This window comes from Nannobrachium achirus (genome assembly GCF_963921795.1).
Source record: "Nannobrachium achirus genome assembly, chromosome: 9".
In the NCBI taxonomy this organism is placed as follows: domain Eukaryota; kingdom Metazoa; phylum Chordata; class Actinopteri; order Myctophiformes; family Myctophidae; genus Nannobrachium; species Nannobrachium achirus.
In genome coordinates this window covers 48,783,865-48,800,243 of record NC_137818.1, presented here as the reverse complement: position 1 = coordinate 48,800,243, position 16,379 = coordinate 48,783,865, and the positions used below count along the sequence as shown (strand labels likewise).

The 16,379-nt window shown below is 43.0% G+C and overlaps 1 protein-coding gene across 1 annotated transcript in view; it reads right to left on the bottom strand.

Moving 5' to 3' along the window:
- Positions 1–16,379, bottom strand: part of ptpn11b (protein tyrosine phosphatase non-receptor type 11b) — a 72,580-nt gene that overhangs the window by 39,952 nt on the left and 16,249 nt on the right. The window contains 1 exon segment of the mRNA XM_080733986.1: positions 3,841–3,963. Coding sequence (XP_080590112.1) covers positions 3,841–3,963 — 123 coding nt within the window.

The following is a 16,379-nucleotide window of genomic DNA, read 5'->3' as shown; positions in this document are numbered from 1 at the left end:
GTTGAATATGGGTGAGTTGAGAAAAGGGGGAAGTGCTCCTTTAACTTCCTTTAAGAGTGTATACAAATGGAACCAAAGAGACCCGTGAGGGTCCATAAGAGTAAAATTTACACTCAGGAGTGTACATTGTGGTACTTCTCTCGCTGAAGCCTAATTTATATGTTGTCTCACACACAAACACACGCACGCACGCACGCACGCACGCACGCACGCACGCACGCACGCACGCACGCACGCACGGCCATGCCAACGCCAGCTGCACAGCCAAAGAGTAGAGGGCTACTAACAAATGCTTTTGGGCCCGTTTCCAGGCGCTGCGCTCACTGATGAGCCTCTTAAAAGCTTCCGTTGCCAAGAGAAGAACTGCTCGGACAAAACTCCCCTCTCTCTCTCTCTCTCTCTCTCTCTCTCTCTCTCTCTCTCTCTCTCTCTCTCTCTCTCTCTCTCTCTCTCTCTCTCTCTCTCTCTCTCTCTCTCTGCCACAGGCTGTACACTACAGTAGTTGTGTTTTAAATCCAACTATAGAGATACTGTGTAACCATTTGCATGATGTGTGGACAAAATCTGGAGTAGTAATATCAAAAATGGTGTTTTGCAAAAATCTGGCCTCCTGGTGGCGCTATAATAGGCCGATGGCAGATGTTTGTTTATGAGTTGGTAATAGTTGGAGCCCTAGAAATGTCTCCATTGCCAAGAGAAGAGCCATCTCTCTCTCTCTGTGTAGAATATTGCTCTCCCTCTCTGACATGGGACATTCTGCATAATAAGTACTTTTCCTTTTGCTATTAAGTATATTTTGATGCCAATACTTTTGTACTTTTACTAAAGTCTAAGTTGTTGTAGCAGAGTATTTTTACACCGTGGTATTGCTACTTTTACTCAAGTCCAACCTCTGAACACTCCTTCCAGCAGTGAAGGTCGTGGCTGGCTTCCTCCCAGGGCTTTCATTTTGGCGTGTGATCAAATTCAGGCGGGGAAAGGCAGCAAACGGCCACTTCCTCCTCAGTCTGTTATTCAACAACTTTTCCTGGAAGAACGTCCGAGGAGTGTGTCAGAGATCCCCTCCTCCTCCGAGGACGGACAAAGACGGACGGACAGACAGACAGACGGAGGGACGAAGGGAAAGCGATCACTTTCCATTTCAAACTTGGCCAACTGCACACAGAGGCCGGGCAGAGCACTGACAATGTGTCGCAATGCGATGCGTTGTGAGCTTATAGATCGGTTATATAAAAAGAGTAATACATCTTGAATCATGTAAATACTTTTACTTTGATCCTGTAAGTATATTTTGATGCCAATAGCCTACTTTTGTAAAAGAAAAAAAAAAAAAAACATGTCAATATAGGCCTTTGACTTACTTTTATTATTAATTTTTTTGGACAATATCTACTGCATAGTAGGGTTGTTCGATGTGGCCTAAAAATAAAATCTCGATTTATTTCTCAGAAAAGTCGATTTTCGATTCCGATTTCGATTTTTTTGGTAAAAGAATAATACATTGTTTCAACTATGTTGTTTTCATTTAAAAAAAATGCAAGGACATGATTTTTTTTTTATTATTGTTTTATTTTTTAATTTTTTTTATATAGCCAAATAGCAACATCTAATGTGGTGAGCCCTGCCCAGTCTGACGTGCGCTGCACGTGCATCAAATAAATTACACATCAGAGATAAAGTAGTATTAATTTGGTGTCGGACCTTGTCGTCCTGCTTTAGGAGGACCGGCTGTGCACTTTTTGCCCCGTGCAAGGCTCCAATGAGTAAGAATTACCCTAATTAAAGTGAAAATCGATTTTACGATTTCTTATTTTTTAAATCGTCCAAAGGAAAAAATCCCGATTTCGATTAAAAATCGATTAATCGGAAAACCCTACTGCATAGTACTGTGTTCTATCCATCTATCATATGAGATACATAAAAGTTTCCTGTATAGGGCGCCTGGTGGCCTAGTGGACCAGGCGCTTACCATATAGGCATTGCCATTTCGGCATCAATGCCTGTCGGCGTCGCCGGTTCGATTCCCGATCCGGGCGACCTTTGCCGCATGTCACTCCCTGTCTCTCCCCCATTTCTTGTCAGTCTACTGTCCTATCCAATAAAGGCAAAAAGCCCAAAAACAAATCTAAAAAAAAAAAAAAAAAAAAAGTTTCCTGTGTAAATAAGCCGAAAAGCTTACTAGGATCTCCTTTTAGTTGACCTTGTACCAGTGAACTGTACTGTCATGCAACTGTACCTTTTCCTGGGCAAACGTAACAGAGTAACACATGTATTACTATTTTCATGGATAGTTTTATATTGTGCGTATTGCTACTTTTAAAGATATCATAGTACTTCTTCCACCATCGATTGTCCATTCCAAACTGTGCCAACAGCACACAGAGGCCAGGCAGACTGACTCATGCCTTGGTTCAGTTCATGGCCTGCCTGGCTCCAAGGACCACAACACCCCCGAGCTTTGTTTGTTCACCCAGCTGAACTTTGCACCAGCCAGAAAGCCCCCCCGGTGCCAAAGAACAGCTACTGTAATGCTACTCCACTGTTAGTTGCTTGCAGAATATAGCAGATCTAGAAGCTCAAGAAGTACTCAGTTCCTTGACTCAAAAGATGTGATTTACCCATTTTCAACCGTTCTTCATTTAACTGGTCCTCACAAATGCTCATTTTAAGATGGTACCACCTGACCTGTCTGTCTATTACAGTGGTTCTCAACCTGTGGGTTGGGACCACCAGGGGGGTCCCCAAATTATTTTAGGTGGGTCCCCAGATGATTAACTTAATGTGCAACATTGTTTTCTCACTCAACAGTAAACAAACCAACATAAACTTTAAGTCTATAGAGGTTATATTCACATTTTTAAAGTGACAATTTAAGGACTTTTTATAACTCTAAAATGACAAATTAAACATTGGACAAATTGTCAAATATTAGAGGCAGAAATTGTGAAAATAGCCGATCTACATGCTCACAACGCCTCGCATTGCGAGGCGTTGTGAGCATGTAGATCTGCTATTTTCACAATAGAACCGTGTTATACAAAATGTAATGCTTCAACTCTTAGTGCTTGTCAGGGAGTGGGGGTCCCCAGATAAAATAGGATTATTTTGGGGGTCGCGGCCTGAAAAGGTTGAGAACCCATGGTCTATTAGGTCTGTGTCTCAGAGCACTGTGGACATTTCAGTAACGTGCCTACCAGTGTCATCATCATCGGTAGGCAGGTTTGGCCATGTCAAACAAGACTGCAATTGTTGTTTGTTATTACTGAGAGAGCAATTACTTCTATTTCACTTTCCAGGAATAGATCGGCTGTAGTTTATATTAGCTTAGAATCCCTATCAATGATGTCATTGATAGGCAAGTTTCTGAACGGTCCACAGTCCACCAATCAGACACAGAGTGAACAGAATGAAACTGTGCTTATATTGATTAATGAGGACCAATTACGGTATAAGAAGGTTGAAAATGTTCCTTTAAGTGAAAGTCGCAAAACTACAGAGTAAACTTACTTCATTACAAGTCAAACTATACATGCTAAATGCATCCATGCAGAATGCCCATTTCGAAATCTTATACCGTATAGGTCATGTCATTGCTTCCATCGGTGCAGGCGCTTCAAAAACACCTTAAGTGCGTCATTTCATAAAACAATGTGGTTATCCTGTAGAGCGGGCCTGCATGCACAACCAGGTGATCATGGGGGGGAAATGCATTCAAGCAGGTGTTGAGTCTTGTGGAAACCTCATAATTATGTCCAAAACTGTTACTTTTCAGGCTTCAAATTCAAAGTCTTGTGGATCTGCTACGGCGGTTGCTGTACGTAGTAAGCAGAGGTCCTGTACCTGACAGAGAGAGTGAAGTCTCCTGGGTTGCTCTTGCTGGGACGGGCCAGGAAGCTACCATGCACCCCCCGCGTCAACAGCAGCTGTTCTGCCTCGATGCCGGTGACGTTTGGATGGAACCACCTGAAAACACATGTCAAAACATGAGCTTTAGAGTAGGACTCGTCAATGCATCTTCACTATGTGGTGTAAACTACTTTAAAAACCGTCCAAATACAAAAAAGAAGTTGGTAACCATAAACCTTTTTTTTTATTACTGTATTCATCTCTAACATGCAATCAGTTTCTTAATTCTGAATTATTGCCAGCCTGTCTTTTGACCACTTGAACCCTTGTGTACCCTATTCTGGGGGCGAATATTCACAGAAAACAATGGATCGGCTATTGCCTAGTATCGTCTGTTTTCGGCAAAGACAAATGTCTTTTGCCGGGTGTAAATTTTAAAAAGGAGGGAGTCTAATATAGACCCTTGGGGGACTCCGGTCTAGAGTATAGAGTTAAAGTGGTCAACAGGAGTCAAAAGAGAACTACATCTGAGTGTGACCGCGGTGAATAAACAACACGACGTGAGTTCTGCAGTTGGAATGGAAGGACATGAAGGTTTACAGTAAGTCCCAGCAGCAGCTAATGATTACCGGTTCCTTCCTCTGTTGTGTAACAGCGTGCAGGCAAATATTTATCCCATCCACTCCACAGGTACAGCACACTACACACTGACTCACTCACTGGTTTACGCTTAACATCATGGGGAAGTACACAGTGGACTGTTTGGAAACTCTTAGTCCTTAAAAACAGTGATGCTCACGACGCAACCTTTTTTTTTTTTTTTCGAGGTCACCCAGTTTGTTTTGTTTCTTCTATGGGACCCACACGTATACCAAAAATCCTTAATTTAACTCGGAGATACAGAGCTGTAAGGGTCCATTTGGTTCCTAACGATCAATCATTTAGCTGGGGACTACCTTAGAACCCCCTCAAGGCAGGTCTCCAGACCCCACATTGAGGACCAACCACAGCATTCTTTAACAGAAACGTAAACATTATTTATATCGGTTTATTCCCACAGTCTCAGAAAAGCCTGCTTTATTGCGTTATTGTGCAGGAGTTCTGCAACATAATAAAGCTTCCCTCTATTTAATTGAAAATAAATTACGTTTTTAATTAACAAAACACTGCACTGGCACAGGGCATGAAGCGCTACAGGCACAGTGAGTGGCTTGTCTGTCAGCTGTGTGGATTTGGAGCTCATATTTATAAGCAGGGATCATTGGGTTAAACGTCCCTAACTACCGGGTGACCTGCGCGGCTAATCCAACGCACCATTAGCTGCTCCCATGCACTCCCATCCACTCCCATGCACTCCCATGCACTCCCAGACCCATTTGTGCATGAAGGCAGGACGTCTGGAACACACTGACATGAAACTGAAGACGAGTGTTGCTGCTAAGTGGTGTGTTTATCCAAAAGACACAGAGCAGCAAATTAGCATAATATTGTGTGGGCAGGGTTATCCCTGGATATCCCTTCAGCAAGCGTAAAAGGCTGATGCTTATCAGGGTAACATTTTGATGAAAATGAATGAAAAAGAAAAATCCATTGGGTACCACCACCAACCAATAGGAAAGTAGCGCCTGCCTGTAGTTTTCTTTGAGTGAGTCAACTACCCCAACGTGAGCGAAACAAACTACAAACCGGAACAGAAAGAAAATCAAAGAGGACCTTTTGTTGGAAGCTCATCATTTCATAGGCTGTCCAATAACGGTGCTACCTTTGCAGCAGGTATTAGAATGAATATTGTTTATGTTAATGACACATGTACTTGTTATATATATTAGGGCGTGAAAGAATATTCTTTATTCGAATATTGATTCAGAATGATTAACGAGTCAAGCTGAAACGGGCGACTCATTTGGTAGTGACGGGAAGGCAGACAACGAGACTTCTCCACCGAAAACACAAAGCATGGATTTCTTCTCTCACCGAGTCAGTCTCCCCGCACGCAGCCACGGTAACGGTAAAACTCCCTCCGTCACACTCTTGTAGACTACCTAATTTGGTTCAAACCAAAACATAATCCATTGGTGTGATTATAATTGCTTGTTTCATGTCATGGCTGTTCCAACTCCATCACAGCTGCTGTGACGCTTCGCAACGACGATGCGATGCTGGCAGTTGCTCTTGCTTTTACTAACGCCAGGCACGTGCACACAGACATCAAACGGGGCTTGAGCCCCTGCCCTTTTAAGAGAGAATTGTCCACCAAAATGCCCTTTTAGAAATGTCAGCCCCTGCCTCTCTTAACATTCTTTGCACGTCCCTGACCAACGCGGACCTGCACGACCGCCAGTAAAGCGATATAAGCGACTGTCTACAGTTTACAGTTTAGGCATTTAGCAGATGCTTTTAATCCAAAGCGATTTACAATAAGCAGATAACACATCACAATAATAAACAAGATAATATGTCAGTACACCAACAGCAATATAACAATGCAAATAAAATAAATAATTAAAGAAAAAGGTTTCTTAAAAAAAAAAAAAAAAAAAAAAAAGATTAGAATAAACAGCTTCGAAGTGCGAATGCTTCGAATTATTAGAATTATTCGAATATTCAAATTTATTCGAATCAACGGTGGATTTTAGAGGGAATATTCGAATGCTATTTTTGGCAAATTTTGACAGCCCTAATATATATATAAAAAAGAGGGCTCTAACAATTTCCGATTATGCTCTGTAAGAAAGTTGGACATTTCAGAAATAAAATTACACCTAATGGCACTGAGCGTCTCGTCTATGAATGGACTAGAATGACTCAGAAGCTCTACAATCAGAACCATTCATATGGCCATTTTGTATCCAGCATGAAAAACATGGACTTCTATGCCCCAGAATAATCAACCTCAACATAGTGAGTGTCCCCCATCCCCGGGTGGTCGTTCAAATCAATGATTCAGCAGGAGCGTACGGAAACGAGGCCTTTTCGGCACACATTTATAGAATGTAGTGGCTGTATGAGTCACAGAGCACATGCAGAGCTCATACATTCAAACCCAAACCATGGGGCCTTTTTCAACAAAACTTTACAAAGGCTTATTATTAACCAACGTAACCATAATGAGGCCACGCAACAACGTGGGCTTTATTATCGTCCCGTAGTCGACATGGCCGGAAGCTTTTCACAGCCAGAAACGTTGGTTGGACTGTTTCTATATTTGGAAGTTACGATGACATAAACCCATGAAAGAGGAAAATAAGACTTGTGTGTCATCCTTTGTGTGAGGGCACAGTGCTCGCCGGACAATGCGGATAGCGTCACACAGCTGGTGACGAGGGTTTGGGGTCCCAGCTCACACTGTGTGATGACGTCTCTCTCTCTATCTCTCTCTCTCTGGTACACTGGCGGTGGCAGCTACAAAAGCTACAGGCTACCATTAATTGTCGATGTAAGTCAGCGACATGAAGAAACAAACTGAAGTCCGACACCAGCAGCTACAAAGATACACAACGAGCAAGCGTATCGCCATTTACACTCTCTCCACACACATTCAGAGAGCGCCACTAGTCCGGACATCTGCTTTCCCTCGTGTAACTACTGCAACTATAGTACGGTACCAGCCTGTTACATACAGTACACATCTATCTATAAATGCGAGAAGTCTCTGCGTGTCTGTCTGTCTGCGTGTGTGTCTGTAATCCGCGTATCTCGAGAACCGTTCGTCCCACCGGCTTCAGATTCGGCACGCGCGTTCCCCGCCGCGGCACGGAGTGCAGTGCCGGGCCTCGACCCGACCCGACGCACGTTTTTTCCGAAACGGCGCAAAACGTTCGGAATCTCCTTATGCGGAGCTGATTGTTGACATCAGGCTGTTCCGGAGGAAATCATGTCATTGTGACATCACTTCATAAAAGGCTCTGACATCACGTACACCACATGACCCCACACTCCTATGACAACACGGGCATATTTACATTGTTCCCGAGTTGGCCAGGGCGCCGACTAGACGCTCGGCCGCCCATCTCCATATATGGGCATAAATGGACGTATCGGCGCAAGCGCTGACTCATTGTGACATACAATGGACGCAATCTCCGTATATGGGCATAAAGGGGACACAGATACAGAGATCTCTATATATGGGCATATGGGCATTCTGACATCACTTCTGCTGACTCAAAGACAAACAGGCAAACAGATGGTCAAAACGGGTCCTACAGAGATCTCCATATATGGGCATATTTACATTGTTCCCGAGTTGGCTAGGGCGCCGACTAGACGCTCGGCCGCGCATCTCCATATATGGGCATAACGGGTCCTACAGAGATCTCCATATATGGGCATATTTACATTGTTCCCGAGTTGGCTAGGGCGCCGACTAGACGCTCGGCCGCACATCTCCATATATGGGCATAAATGGATGTATCGGCGCAAGCGCTGACTCATTGTGACATAAAATGGATGCAATCTCCGTATATGGGCATAAAGGGGACACAGATACAGAGATCTCCATATATGGGCATATGGGCATTCTGACATCACTTCTGCTGACTCATTCTGACATCACTCCTGTACTTTGCACGTGTTGAATCTCTATATATGGAGATAACTGACGCATCTCACAAGCCATGGGCATAAATGGACACACGCAAACAGATGGTCAAAACAGATCCTATGACAACAGGTATAATGGGGTTTGCATTAAAGGGCGGGGCATTCATCCCCTATTTACATTGTTCTCTATATATGGAGATAACCGACGCATCTCACAAGCCATGGGCATAAATGGACACACGCAAACAGATGGTCAAAACAGATCCTATGACAACAGGTATAATGGGGTTTGCATTAAAGGGCGGGGCATTCATCCCCTATTTACATTGTTCCCGAGTTGGCCAGGGCGCCGCCCGAAGGAAAAGTATCAATTATAGCTGAATGAGTGTTCAGACAAATAAAGTATAACAAATGACCCTTCTAAAAGGGTTAAATATAAAGGTCAAACGTGCAGTAGGCTTCTCGGGGGAGGAGATGCAGCAGCAGCACAGCAGCAGCTGTCAGCAGGTTTGGGACACAGATGAACATGGCTGACAGTGGCAGCTTGTCACTCACAAAGGATGCTGGATGCTGATGAGGAGGGAATGACAGATCGAGCGCTGCGATAGTTCAGGCCAGTCGCGGCAGTCAGGCTGTTCCCCATCATCAGGATGCTCAGGCATCCTCCAATCACATTCGCTAACAAGCTAAGACATACGCCGTCAAGTCTAACGGTTCGATCTCTAGGCAGTCTTTTTAAGCAGAGCGCCATTAGGGATGGGACGATAAGCGATGTTATCGTTTATCGTGATTAAAAACACTCACAATAATCGTATCGTGGCGATTGAATTTATCGTGATATCGTCCTCTGTCATGCACTGGGATCAATTCACCTTTTACTTGCTGAGCTGCATATCCAGTACCACTTAAAGTTTTAAACCCTCTATAATTGGTAAAAAGGTTTTGACGTCTTTTTTTCCCACTCTCTATCAATGTCTTTGCCAAAAAATAGCCGATCTACAAGCTCACAACGCGTCGCAACGGCAAATGTTCCACCCCAGGATAATGGCTTTTGATTATCGCAATAATATCGTAAATCACGATTTCTTTGGTCACAATAATCGTGATATGAAATTTTCATATCGTCCCATCCCTAAGAGCCATTCACTCTTCATACTAGACGCTCAGCATAGTTCACCGCACCTCTTCTGCAGCTTGTCAGTGATCAAACTCCCTCCACCTCCCCAGGCCTGCTCCTGGCGGCATTTCATTGTTCACTATGTCATGTTAATTGTATGGATTTCTGTGGATGTATCTCTTTGTAAGTTATGCCCCTCGAAGGGTTCAATATCATGTCCATGTAATAACTCTGTATCTTGGGCTCTACGCGGCCAAATGTAACGCAATGTCATTGCAATAAATGGTTGATCAGGATTTGACCAGAGCACAGACCCCCATTTTATACCATATTCTATCACTGGGACCAAACATCTAGATAGAAAAAACAGTAAATGGTGCATTTATATAGCGCCTTTATCCAAGGCACTTTACAATGAATGTGCATTACATTCACCCATTCACACACACATTCATAAACCGATGGCAGAGGAAACAATGCAAGGCACCAACCTGCTCATCGGGAGCAACTAGGGGTTCAGTGTCTTCCTCAAGGACACTTCGACAGCAACTCTGGAGGAGCCCAGGATCGAACTGGGAACCTTCTGGTTCCCAAGCGGACATTCTACCCCTGTGCCACTGCCATCCTCATTGTGTAAAAGGGTCCACAGAACCCGACATGAAAACCAGTGCACTAGCTTGTAACATACAGCCACTGGCCCAGATAGCACCTCTACCCTCTTATCTAGCTGGGGGGGCCGTCATTGTGTGTGTGTGTGTGTGTGTGTGTGTGTGTGTGTGTGTGTGTGTGTGTGTGTGTGTGTGTGTGTGTGTGTGTGTGTGTGTGTGTGTGTGTGTGTGTGTGCGTGTGTGTGCGTGTGCGTGTGTGTGCGTACAGTATGTGGTGGAAGGGGCGCCCACGGGGAGCAGATTAGAGGAACAGCCAATCGTGAGCGATTACAGCAGGCATACAATACCAGTACATGAGGGGATTAGTCATAAATACAAGTAGATAAGAAGTGGGGGTGTTCAATCGTGTCCATTCCACGTCGCCATCACAGTCAGCCCTGAGCAGCAGAGCCGGACACAAGAGCAGAACACATGGGCGATATTTCAGAGCGACATGACTGCTGGGTTAAATCATGTGTTCTTCATGGCACGGCCGTGCCACTCTGCGAAAGTGTGATCTTCAAAAAAATGTTTCTTAGCTGAGCGACCTCGGCGAGGATAATAGCTCAGTCAGACACTTTCTTCAAGATAAAGCACTTATTGCAATGATATATTGCATTGCATTTGGCAGTGTGACTCTGCTCCTGTGATATAGATTTATATGCACAAGCAGGACACATACAGCAGACATAACATTGAACTCTTCGAAGGCATAAGTTAAGATACACAGATATAACAGCATACAATTCACAGAAATCTATACAACATACTGACAGAGCAAAGAAATAAATTCCACTAGGAAGAGTTTGCTCTCTGGCAAGCTGTAGAAGAGGTGCTGTGACCTGACCTACAGTATGCTGAACGTGTTGTATGAAGAGTGAGTGAATGGCGCTCTGCTTAGAAAGGCCGCCTATGTGTTAACTTGTTAAAGAAGCCTGACTGCTGTGACTGCCTGAACTACGTACTGTATATCACAATGCTCGAAATATTCAGCAGTTATGTCAAGTGTGTAGAAATGGCGCAAGGATATAATATGGACATAAGTCAGTTCTTGTTGGTTCTATAGCATCAAAAGAAGAATGTAAAAAATAATGTACTAATTCATGGATGCCTTTATGTTCTAAGCCTGATACAGTGTTGTACTGATGTCCCACATGGAGAAAATAGCAGATCTCACAAGCTCACAATTATCTACTGACAACTGTTTGTGTACAACTGGGGACAGTGGGGATACAGCAATTAAAATATGACTAGTTCCTACAGACAGAATTGTCTGTTAAAGTGAATTTGTGACTATGATCTCACCATGTCAAAGAGAGTGACTATATGATTTCACCATGTCACAGAGAGTGACTACAATCTTGTCACAGAGAATCCTAACAAGCCGCTCACAAGTGTCAGAGACACAGAGACACACTGACACAGGCCCTGTCTGCCCAAGATTACACCATCCACACTGACAAACGCTCTTACACACCTGCACACCAGTTGTAATGGTTGTGATGCTTGTGGTTTGGTCACATGCACGCACACACGCGCACACGCGCACACACACACACACACACACACACACACACACACACACACACACACACACACACACACACACACACACACACACACACACACACACACACACACACACACACACACACACACACACACACACACACACACACACTTTCTCTCACTCTCTCTCTCTCTCTCTCTCTCTCAAGTTCACCTGTTATCCTACGCTGAAGTATTTAATATAGGTCAAACTTTTTGTGCCCACTATTATAGATAATTCAAAATCTCAAGGCAACGTTGTAGTCATAGTTTGGAAAACGTGTGGTATTTTTCATAATTAAGTCCATTAAAATGTAGGTTTTTACCTATAATAACGTGCCAAAAATAGGGACACCAGGTTGAAAGTAGTATATGGAAATGAGTGTGCACAAAGTACTGATATGAATAATAAATGAGGCATAGCGTTAGTTTATGCAGTCTTGCCCGCCTCATAGTAGGGCAGGAGAGAGGGGTCTACCAGCACCCCAATGACATGTTTTCGAAACCTGTTTTTTTTGGACCGTTATGATGTCTAGTTATGATTTCTGCTTGTTGCCGTCGCCAACTAATGCCCCATGGGGTTCATTTTTAACCTTTTCTCACAACTATTCCCAATCTGAACCATACAATGGTCATAACAGAAAATGCCATAACTCTTGATGTAAACAACCTACAGGGACAAATGAACACACTTTTCTATATGATTTTGACCCAGGGAATTCATTAAAGTGGTTATTTTTAACATTTAAGCACATCTTGACCCTATTTCAGGACAGAAACGGCGAAAAATAACCCAAAAATGATCAAAACACGTCTATACTTCTCTTTGTACAGATGAATTAAGGTGTATTCCTTTGATACCACAGGTTTTTAGGACCCTTATGATGTCTAGTTATGATTTCTGCTTGTTGCCGTGGTCAACTAATGTCCCATGGGGTTCATTTTTAACCTTTTCTCACAACTATCCCCAATCTCAACCATACAATGGACATAACAAAATGCCATCACTCTTGATGTAAACAACCTACAGGGACAAATGAACACACTTTTCTATATGATTTTGACACAAGGAATTCATTTCCGGCAACATTTTTAACATTAAAGCACATCTTGACCCTATTTCAGGACAGAAACAGCGAAAAACGACCAGAAATGTTCAAAACACATCTATATTTCTCATTGTACATACTGTATAAATATTAAGGTGTATTCTTTTTATACCACTTGTTTTTTTAACCCTGATGGTGTCTAGACAATATTGCTTCTTGTTGCCGTGGTCAATCAACGTGGCTTGGGGTTCATTTGAACCCTTTCTTACACCTATCCCCAAAACAAAACATAAGATGGAGATAATAGAAAATACCATAACTCTTGAAGTAAACAACATACAGAGACAAATCACCACATTTTCCCACATCATTTGCACCCAAGGAACTCATTAACATGGTTATTATTAAGATTCAAGCACATTTTGACACTACTTCATGGCAGAACCTGCAAAAGATTTGCAGAAACTATTCAAATCACATCTATATTTCTCTTTGTACAACATTTCTAAGGTCACACGTCATGTTTCTTAGTACCCTAATGGTGTCTAGTGTCAAGATTTAGTAGTGTTGCCCAACTCATGTCCCATGGGGTTCATGTTTTTTCCCCAGATATGTTTTTGGGCTTTTATGCCTTTATTGACAGGACAGTAGACTGACAGGAAACGGGGAGAGAGAATGACACGCAGCAAATCTGGACGGGCTCTGGGATCGAAACAGCGACCCGCTGCAGGCTACACAAAGCCTACTGTATGTGGGATGCGCCCAGACCATTTTGAATCGATGTCCGTAAGTTATCAAAGAACAATTTCACTGGTCAGTGTCTTCCATCTCATCAAACTCCACCTCATCCTCTTCCTTATCATCATCATTATCATCACTGAGGACAGCCAACAGGTCAATGAGAGATTGGGGAAGAATTGGCCCACAAGACCAGACAGGCTCCAAAGGCCCTCCTTCCGTCTTCTGCCACCCCTGACCTTCGCCATAGGTTTAGGCCCCCACAAGATTGGCTCAGCTGCTCGCTTGTAACAGGCCACTCACTCTATAGTTCACCCGCTGGATGTGGGGGATGAGCATATTGGCAGAGGGGCAGGTGGGCAAAATGCACTCTAGACCTGCTGCAGAGGGTCTTGTCTTCTCCCACCAGTTTATTCAGCATCTTGCTCCTACCATGGTTCACTGATGTATCACGTGCTTGATTTTACATCACACACGCGAAGGCTTCCAGCTGCTCCTGCACTTCCGGCTTCAACTTACACTCATTTTCAAGCATTTCTCTCAAAATGTTGCATTATGTATAATGCAACATTTTGAGAGACCACATTTAGCAATAATCGTAACAATCATTCTACAGCCAGCTGGGCAATGAGTGTAAGTTGAAGCCGGAAGTGCAGGAACAGCTGGAAGCTTTCACGTGTGTGATGTAAAATCAAGCACGCGATACATCAGTCGACCAGGCTAGGAGCAAGATGCTGAAGAAAATGGTGGGAGAAGACAAGACCCTCTGCAGCAGGTCTAGAGTGCATTTTGCCCACCTGCCCCTCTGCCAATATGCTCATCCCCCACATCCAGCGGGTGAACTATAGAGTGAGTGGCCTGTTACAAGCGAGCAGCTGAGCCAATCTTGTGGGGGCCTAAACCTATGACGAAGGTCAGGGGTGGCAGAAGACGGAAGGAGGGCCTTTGGAGCCTGTCTGGTCTTGTGGGCCAATTCTTCCCCAATCTCTCATTGACCTGTTGGCTGTCCTCAGTGATGATAATGATGATGATAAGGAAGAGGATGAGGTGGAGTTTGATGAGATGGAAGACACTGACCAGTGAAATTGTTCTTTGATAACTTACGGACATCGATTCAAAATGGTCTGGGCGCATCCCACATACAGTAGGCTTTGTGTAGCCTGCAGCGGGTCGCTGTTTCGATCCCAGAGCCCGTCCAGATTTGCTGCGTGTCATTCTCTCTCCCCGTTTCCTGTCAGTCTACTGTCCTGTCAATAAAGGCATAAAAGCCCAAAAACATATCTGGGGAAAAACATGAACCCCATGGGACATGAGTTGGGCAACACTACTAAATCTTGACACTAGACACCATTAGGGTACTAAGAAACATGACGTGTGACCTTAGAAATGTTGTACAAAGAGAAATATAGATGTGATTTGAATATTTTCTGCAAATCTTTTGCAGGAAGTAGTGTCAAAATGTGCTTGAATCTTAATAATAACCATGTTAATGAGTTCCTTGGGTGCAAATGATGTGGGAAAATGTGTTGATTTGTCTCTGTATGTTGTTTACTTCAAGAGTTATGGTATTTTCTATTATCTCCATCTTATGTTTTGTTTTGGGGATAGGTGTAAGAAAGGGTTAAAATGAACCCCAAGCCACGTTGATTGACCACGGCAACAAGAAGCAATATTGTCTTGACACCATCAGGGTTAAAAAAAACAAGTGGTATAAAAAGAATACACCTTAATATTTATACAGTATGTACAAAGAGAAATATAGATGTTTTTGAACATTTTCTGGTAGTTTTTCGCTGTTTATGTCCTGAAATAGGGTCAAGATGTGCTTGAATGTTAAAAATGATGACGTAAATAAATTCCTTGTGTCAAAATCATATAGACAAATGTGTTCATTTGTCCCTGTAGGTTGTTTACTTCAAGAGTTAAGGCATTTTGTTATGTCCATTGTATGGTCCAGATTGGGGATGGATGTAAGAAAAGGTTAAAAATTAACCCCATGGGACATTAGTTGACCACGGCAACAAGAAGAAATCATAACTAGACACCATAAGGGTCCTAAAAAACACGTGGTATAAAAAGAATACACGTTAATGTATTTGTACAAAGAGAAATATAGATGTGTTTTGAACATTTCTGGTCGTTTTTCGCTGTTTCTGTCCTGAAATAGGGTCAAGATGTGCTTTAATGTTAAAAATGTTGCCGGAAATGAATTCCTTGTGTCAAAATCATATAGAAAAGTGTGTTCATTTGTCCCTGTAGGTTGTTTAATCAAGAGTGATGGCATTTTCTGTTATGTCCATTGTATGGTTGAGATTGGGGATAGTTGTGAGAAAAGGTTAAAAATGAACCCCATGGGACATTAGTTGACCACGGCAACAAGCAGAAATCATAACTAGACATCATAAGGGTCCTAAAAAACCTGTGGTATAAAAAGAATACACCTTAATTCATCTGTACAAAGAGAAGTATAGACGTGTTTTGATCATTTTTGGGTTATTTTTCGCCGTTTCTGTCCTGAAATAGGGTCAAGATGTGCTTAAATGTTAAAAATAACCACTTTAATGAATTCCCTGGGTCAAAATCATATAGAAAAGTGTGTTCATTTGTCCCTGTAGGTTGTTTACATCAAGAGTTATGGCATTTTCTGTTATGACCATTGTATGGTTCAGATTGGGAATAGTTGTGAGAAAAGGTTAAAAATGAACCCCATGGGGCATTAGTTGGCGACGGCAACAAGCAGAAATCATAACTAGACATCATAACGGTCCAAAAAAAACAGGTTTCGAAAACATGTCATTGGGGTGCTGGTAGACCCCTCTCTCCTGCCCTACTATCAGCTGTAATCAGCTGTCAGTCAGATCCTTTCCTACTCCTCATTCACAGATCTGCTGA